Source organism: Quercus lobata, chromosome 9 (assembly GCF_001633185.2).
Source record: "Quercus lobata isolate SW786 chromosome 9, ValleyOak3.0 Primary Assembly, whole genome shotgun sequence".
NCBI lineage: Eukaryota > Viridiplantae > Streptophyta > Magnoliopsida > Fagales > Fagaceae > Quercus > Quercus lobata.
The window spans coordinates 18,918,747-18,926,742 of record NC_044912.1 but is presented as its reverse complement, the minus strand read 5'-3'; the positions used below and the strand labels follow the sequence as shown (position 1 = coordinate 18,926,742).

General features: G+C 34.4%; 1 protein-coding gene across 2 annotated transcripts; it reads left to right on the top strand.

Moving 5' to 3' along the window:
* Positions 1-331: 331 nt before the first annotated feature.
* On the top strand, positions 332-6,238 carry LOC115959167 (cytosolic Fe-S cluster assembly factor NBP35-like). Of its 2 annotated transcripts, none has more exons than XM_031077479.1 (3): positions 332-532; positions 669-770; positions 5,147-6,238. In XM_031077479.1, exons 1-3 carry the CDS (start codon positions 496-498, stop codon positions 6,073-6,075), a joined length of 1,068 nt encoding a protein of 355 aa, XP_030933339.1. In that variant the 5' UTR covers positions 332-495; the 3' UTR covers positions 6,076-6,238. The 2 variants fall into 2 exon arrangements, with proteins under 2 accessions (XP_030933339.1, XP_030933340.1); XM_031077480.1 differs by lacking the exon at positions 332-532 and adding an exon at positions 969-993 and having other exon boundaries at positions 735-770.
* Positions 6,239-7,996: the final 1,758 nt, after the last annotated feature.

The window sequence follows — 7,996 nt, the reverse complement described above, 5'->3', positions numbered from 1 at the left end:
AAGAAAAATAGAAGGCCAAACCCACTGCAATAGTGGTTGTGATGGTTGTTTATTGTAGTTGATATATTATTTTATTATGTTGAAAGCTAAAATAAAACCATTGATGTAGGGTGTTTTGTAAAGTGAAAAGGTAAAATAAATAAAGTAATTTTTTGTGGTGCCAAATATTTAAATTTATGGCTCCACAAATGTGGATGCTCTTATATAAAAAAAGCCGAATAGAAGAAAAAATTTAAATAAAAAAATTATTAATTATATATTATATTTTTAAATATATATATATATTAAATATATATAATTTAAATCTTAAATATATAGATGGGCTCTCGTGGGGAGGGAAGTGATCCGATTCAACCGCCATACAGAGAGCCGCAACCCGAAGATAAATAAACGAGCTTCTAACCCTAGGTTGGTCTCTCTCCTTTCTCATATAAAAGGCCATAGCAAAGTAAAAAAGAATACAGAAAAAGCAGAAGCAGCAAAATTAAGTCGACCATGGCGAACGGTGATATTCCTGAAGATGCCAATGGGCGTAAGATTTTCCCTCTTGGGTTTTGTTTTTTTTTTCTCATCTCCTTAAACTTTCCAAAATCACTGGGTTTTGTCAAATGGGGTAGAATAAAAAATTTATTCTTAATTTTGTGTTTTTTTGTTTATGTTTGATTCAGATTGCCCTGGTACCCGATCAGATTCGGCAGGAAAATCTGACGCTTGTCAAGGTTGTCCTAATCAAGAAGCTTGTGCCACTGCCCCAAAAGGCCCTGACGCAGGTTTTCTACCTCTTTAATTTTTTTCCCAGCTCTCTAAAATTCTTAATTTTGTTTTTGTTTATGTTGTTGTTGTGGTGGTTATTTTATGTTTTACCAGTTGTTCGTGGAGTAATTCTGATTTTCCTAGGTCATATTGTCTGAAATTTGAGTTTTTGAAAATTTTTAATTTGTTATCTTTGTGTGCTGTACAAGTTTCAGTGACGACTCCAGGAATATTTTTCAGGTGGGTGGGCTTACTCTATTACAATTTTTTTTTCTTTAGATTCTCTGTTACAATTTTTTCTTTTTTAGATTTTAGTTCAAAATTTTTTTTTTTAGCATTTTCTTTTTGCTTGAAAGCAATGTTATGAATACTGTTTCGATTTGTTTAGTGAAACGGAATATTTCAGTACTAATTTATTTCAACTTACCATTTCAGGATATTTCGGGGTTTCTAAAAAAAATTAAAAATAATATATATTTATATTTATATTTTCTTATACAACATAAAATTATTGATCCAAATAAGTAAACCTCAAATAAAACAAATCATTTAGTTTTTCTTTTTTGACACTCAAATCATTTAGTTATTACATAACAATTACTATTTTATAATATTAAAACATAAATATGTAATTAAATAATAAAAAACAACAACCAAAAATAGTACAATAAGAAGAAGAAGTAGGGGCGACCTTTGCGATGGCTGGATTTGTTTTTTAGGCATTCGACGCAGGTAATGACATGCTGTGCTGACGAGTTTGTCCGTTTAGGGATTTTTCTTTTTTTCTTCTAAAAACTGGTACCGGCCGAAATGTAACAAATAATCCACCAAAATTTAATTTTGAGAAATGATATGTCCATGGCATTTTCACAATATTTTTACAACAAATCCTAAGTGGTAGGTTGTTACTGGTTATTATTGTTGTCATAAAAAAGTAATCTTAGTGCTAGATTCAAATTTGAACTAATAACAACTAACCACCTGTGATTTGTTATGAAAATATTGTAAAAATGTTGTGGACATAGCATCTCTCTTTAATTTTGTGCCCGTTTGTTTCCACGTTTTGAACCCAAAAAGCGCTTTTTGAAAAAAGCCAAACCAAAATATGCGTTTGGTGAAGCCCAAAAATAAGGAGAAACGCGGAAATTTTAATGGACCCTCAGGGGTCCATAAATGAAAACGCGCAATGCGCGTTTTCAATAGGTTACCGTTGTAAAAATAAAATTACGGAAATACCCATCAAATAGCACAAACCCACGGCCACAATCCAAAAACACATACCAAAAATACACATAGAAAGACAGAAAGAAAGAAGAAGAAGAGGAAGAAGAAGATGAAGACGAAGATTAAAATCATTACCCAAAACACAAACCATAATCCAAAAATACAGAAATCAAATAGCACAAACCCACGGCCAAACAACCATAAACACATAGAAAGACAGAAAGAAAGAAGAAGAAGAGGAAGAAGAAGATGAAGACAAACCCACAGTGTTCAGTTCAGGTCGTGAGGCTTCTCAATTTTCAGTTCAGGTCCGTGAGCAATTTGCTTCACATAAGTCAAGAAGCGGAAGTGGAGATCTTTTGGAAATCAAGTGGAAAAAAAAAAAAAAAAAAAAAAAAAAAAAAAAGAGAGAGAGAGAAGAAATTGAGAGAGCCGGAGAGCTTTGGAATTGAGAGAGCCTTCTGGAAACAAACAGAAGAGGAAAAAGGAAAAAGGAAAGAATGAGAGAGCCTTCTGGAAGGTGGAGGTGTAGGAAAAAGGAGAGGGTGTGGACAAAAGAGTGTACACGTGTGTGGTGGGATAAAATACAAGCGAAAAAAAAAAAAAAAAAAAAAAAGGAAAAGGTAACGTATGGAGGGAAAAAAAAAAAGGAAAAGTATTAGAAATCGCAATTTCAAAATATTACCACAATATTTTCACAATAAATTTTAAGTAATTAGCTAATATTGATGAGTAAAAATATAATTTTAGTAATGGGTTCAAATTAGAACTAGTAATAACTTTTCATATAAGATTTTGTTATGATTCTTGTGAAAGTATTGCAAAAAATATTGTGAATGTAATACTTTTTATTGAAAAATATAATTGTTGAAAATGAATAGAAAAAGAAAAATAAATATTAAAAAAGAATAAATTTGATTACAAAATAAAAATTAAAAAAGTGGATAGGCAAAAGATAAATGTCATTATTGATTGTCCAAACAGTACAAAAATTTGTCTAACCTGCTGGAGATGCTCTTATATATACATTGTCCTTTTTGGTAATTTATCCCTTAAATTTTCACTTTTATAAGTGCTAGCCAAACACTCAGCTTTTTCAAAAAGCATTTTTTAACAATTTTTACCAAACACTCAACTTTTTGAAAATGCACTTTTTCAATTATGCACTTTTTGAAAACTCCACTTTTTCGTTATGCACTTTTACAAAAAGCTAAACCAAACTCACCATTTATTGGCATAAAAAAATTTTGAGGGTGTTCCTATTTTTTTTTTAAGGGTAGATAAATAAAAAATATTTAATTATTACATATAATTTTTTTTTTTTCAGGACCACCCTGACCTCTATGTGGCGCCGCCACTGACAAGTTTGGTTTTAGTGTTATTGAGACTATGGCTTGTTAGGTTGCGATTGTATAAGCTGTTGCAAAATGGCATTTTGGGTCTAAAATGAGCGGTGTTTTGGGTTTTAAAAAGTGTTTTTAGGCTCCAGACTCTTATTGTCTCATGCTAAACTTGGAGTTCTAGAGTAGTAGTGTATATGTGTTATAGCAACAGGCACGTTTGTTGTTGCTTGTTAACTTAGAACACACTTAGCTAGGAAAGAACCCTACTGTGGAACAAGTTGTGTAGAAGATTACATGTGAATGAATGAAAGGGGAAAGAGGAAGTTATGGTTTAGAACATCTATTGGTGTGTTTATTTATTAGGATTGGTTTCCATTATTTGCAAAACTAGGTGAACTTATTCCAATGGAGGCTAAAACTGCCATGTTTGGTAGCCCAGAACTAGGGAATCAGAATGCTGTTTCAATAGCATCAACTGCATTGCAGTTATATGATTATAGCTTGAACAAAAAAGGTATAGAATTTTACCCTCCACAATCAAATAAAGATTAGCTCAAAGCAATCACGTTGCCCATCAAATCACAGAAAGCTCATTGAAGCACACAACTTCAACCAGCATTAATAATATTTTTGATAGGTAATAATAACTTTACTTCATGTACAATGAACACAAAGAAGGCAATGGCTCACATTAATTCTGGTGTCCCCATTCCATGTTTTCCCTCGACACCCACAACAACTCTAATTGGTTTGAAAAATTAGAGAGGGAAACCGTCTCTATCTTAATTAAGAGAATCGTTACAGTAGAAACCATCCTCCATAAAGATTACAATGAGTGGGTATGGTGAAACCACCAAATCAGAAAGAACCCTCTTCTAAATGACCTTCAAAACATGCACATATATTATATAGTATACCCATCAACGACCCCCTACAAAAGCCCTAATAGCTCAATCTGTAATGAAATTTTCCATTAATCACTATCCCATTTTGTCCCGCCAATGTATCAACTACCATCACTAACTTTCGGTACCTATACATCAAACAACCATGTAAACCAACTGCTGATGTCATTTTTATTTAACAATCTTTAAAGGGTATCTTCTTACATTGGTTAAGTTTCACTGCCTATATAGTATATTCCAAACAAGCATATAATTAAACAAAGACTATATATTGAATTGTCCGTTTACTAAGAAGAAAGAGAGGAAATTACTATGAATTTGACAACTCTGGACAAAATATTTTGAGGTGTGACAATGACAAGTAACAGTTAAAAGAAATCTTGAAATTTTCTGTTAAACACAAAGGAGAAAGACAGATTCATCTTACTCTTTGAAAAGAAAAGGAGGGAGTTGAGAAGGTATGCAGAGCGAGCTCTATTAAAAAATTGACTTATTTAAGTTCCTGCATTGCTAGTTTCCTTTATCCTGGCAGCTAGGCATGGTTTCAGTTATCCTATGATATTACAAGCAATTCATCAACTACCAGTCAAATAGATGTCTTTTTCTTTTTGCTTCTTTTTCCCTGAAAAGGTGTTTGCTGATGATGAACATTAATTTATTTCATTTACTTGTTTTACTGAACATACCCTTAGACCAAAAACTTCAAAATTAAAACTAAGTGAAAATTCCAAAAAGAGCAATCACTCTCTGGGGCTTGCAGCCCAAAATGAATGGCAAAAGTTTGGATTAATTATTCAAGGATGGTGTTTCATTTATGCATAATATGTTTTAAGTGTGACTAACACTCTTTTAGTTAATATTCTGCAAACATATTTTATGACTCAGATGTAGTCTTAATGTTTTATACGCATGTTTCTGCAGACTTGGTTGTCATTGCAGAAAGGATGGCTAATGTAAAGCATAAGATACTTGTTTTATCAGGGAAGGGTGGAGTTGGCAAGAGCACATTCTCTGCCCAACTTTCATTCGCCCTAGCAGCTATGGACTTCCAGATAGGTCTACTTGACGTTGACATTTGTGGCCCAAGCATCCCAAAGATGCTTGGCCTAGAAGGTCAAGGAATCCACAAGAGCAACCTCGGCTGGTCTCCTGTCTATGTTGATGGTAATATCGGGGTCATGTCAATTGGATTTTTGCTTCCTGGTCCTGATGAAGCTGTCATATGGAGGGGCCCTCGCAAGACTGGGCTCATCAAGAATTTTCTGAAGGACGTGTACTGGAATGAACTTGATTTTTTGGTTGTTGATGCTCCTCCCGGGACCTCAGATGAGCAGATCTCAATTGTTCAATGCCTTGGGGCTACTGGAATAGATGGTGCAATTATTGTCACCACTCCGCAGCAAGTCTCCTTGATTGATGTGCGAAAAGAAATCACTTTCTGCAAAAAAGTTGGAGTTAAGGTTCTTGGGGTTGTTGAGAACACGAGTGGCTTGTGCCAGCCGTTGATGGATTTCAAGTTTATGAGGATGACAGAGACAGGTGAACATATAGATATTTCGGAGTGGGTTAGGGAATATCTTAGAGAGAAAGCACCAGGACTTCAAAATTTGATTGCTTGCAGTGAAGTGTTTGATAGTAGCAGTGGTGGTGCAGAAAAAATGTGCAGGGAAATGGATGTGCCTTTTCTTGGGAAGGTGCCATTGGACCCACAGCTTTGTAAGGCTGCTGAAGAAGGTAGATCCTGCTTCATTGATAATAAATGCCAGTTGAGCGCTCCTGCACTGAAGATCATCATAGAAAAACTGATTGAAAATAATGGATTCTCAAGAATGTTGGTAGATAGTGCATAGGCTGTTAGCTTCAGCTTGTGGTCCTTATGTGGATCAAAATTCTGTGTTTTTCTGTCCCCTTTTCTGTTTAATGATAGCATGGATTCTTTAGCTTCGGCTTATATGTATTTATTCAAAACATGGCGGCTACGTGAATATAATGATATTTAACCTCTGGAGTTTTGTGGCCGTACGTTCTGCATAGTCCTTGGATATGTTTTGAAGTGATTTGGGATAATCTCTCTGCTGCATACACCAAAAGCATTTGTTCTCACTTCAAAGGTTCTTCTAAAATGCAAGCAGCAATCATCTTTAATCATCCTTAATCAAAGGATAAACCCTTGTATCAGCCACGATGATGGTTCCATACCATATTAGAATGGACATTAGTTTCTAAATTTAGAGGCCTACAATGATTAAAAGACACTCTGCTCTGATGTCCGATTGTGATGAGTTGATTCTTAACAAAAATAGATGTATGAGACACTTGTAATATAGTTATCGTCTTCTCCCATAAGGCCAACTGCTTTGTTTCTAATGGGCTTTGTTTAAGGCATAAGGTTGGATTCTAACTCAAGTGGCTGAATCCAACTCACACTCAAAACACTTACAAGATGTGGAGAATCCTAATTAATTAAGGAAGAAGCTGATTGGAGTAAAAAAAAAGAAAGTCAATTTGGAATCAGGATTTTTCTGCATATGTCTCAGTATTTCAAGCATAATTCTCAGATCAGATATCATATTATAATGATTCAAGTTAGGATGGAAAGCTAACTCAAAGGTTTACAACTTTGTAGTTAACGGAAAGCCCAGATTCTCAATTCTACTAGGCCGAAATTACCCCCACAACATGGGCCTGAAAATCTGACGAATTTCCCAATACGAATTTCCTTATTCTTTTAGGGTTTGCTCCTTGTCCAGACTTGTATGAGGAGTGTGTTCTTTTATATAAAGGCATTAGGTCAGTTTGTGGGTAGAAAAAAAAAAAAGAATAGAAAGATGAGAGAGGCTGAGAATTGTTACTCTTGTAGAAGGAAATAAACAATAATCTTTGTACCCAATTGTTAATGCACAAAATAAAAATATTAATTATCTAATGTACAACAACTCTGCCCATGGGAGCATGAATCAGTACAGATAAACAGGGTCCTTTAGAGGGGTGGTCTCCACCTCTGGAACAAAGTTATCAAAGTATGGTTTTAATTAAGTTTTAACCTTTGGCCATTAACCTTGAAAACACTGCCATTATTTGGATTCTCAATCTCAATGGCCCTATGTGGAAAAACAGTTTTAACAATGTAAGGACCAAACCATTGAGATTTAAATTTCCCTAGAAACAAATTTAGCCTCAAATTATAAAATTTTTTTTAGACGGTTTAAAAGAATTCCTCATTGTATTCTTATCATGAAAAGCTTTCATTCTTTCTTTATAAATTCTAGCATTGTCATTGACATCATTCCTTATTTCCGCAAGTTCATTCAATTGCAACTTGCATTGAACAAGAGCTTTCTCTAAATTAAAATTCATAAGTTTGATAGCCCAATAAGCTTTTTAGTTTATTCTCAAGTTCCACAGGCAAGTGACAAGCTTTCCTATAGACAAGTCCATAGGGTGACATACCAATTAGTGCATCAATTAGCCTGAGAGACCAATCTTTGTAGCTTGGGTTAACCATTTTTTTTACAATCCTTTTTATTTCCCGATTAGATACATCAAGTTGACCACTTGTTTGTGGATGGTAAGGAGTAGCAACCTTATGTTTAGGGGTGTCAATTCGGGTTAGCGTGTCGTGTTCATGTCGTGTCAAGGTAGGGGTATTCGACTAAATGGCTCAACCCTAACCTGACCCATTTAATAATCGTGTTATGATCCTTCAACTCTAATCCAACCTGTTAATAAGGCGGGTTGACCTGACCCAACCCATTTGACACGCTTAATAAA

Coding starts and splice junctions, on each gene's coding strand:
- LOC115959167 (XM_031077479.1), top strand. CDS start 496: ATGGCGAACGGTGATATTCCTGAAGATGCCAATGGGC. Junction 533..668: donor TCCTGAAGATGCCAATGGGC/GTAAGATTTTCC, acceptor TGTTTGATTCAG/ATTGCCCTGGTACCCGATCA. Junction 771..5,146: donor CCCAAAAGGCCCTGACGCAG/GTTTTCTACCTC, acceptor ATGTTTCTGCAG/ACTTGGTTGTCATTGCAGAA.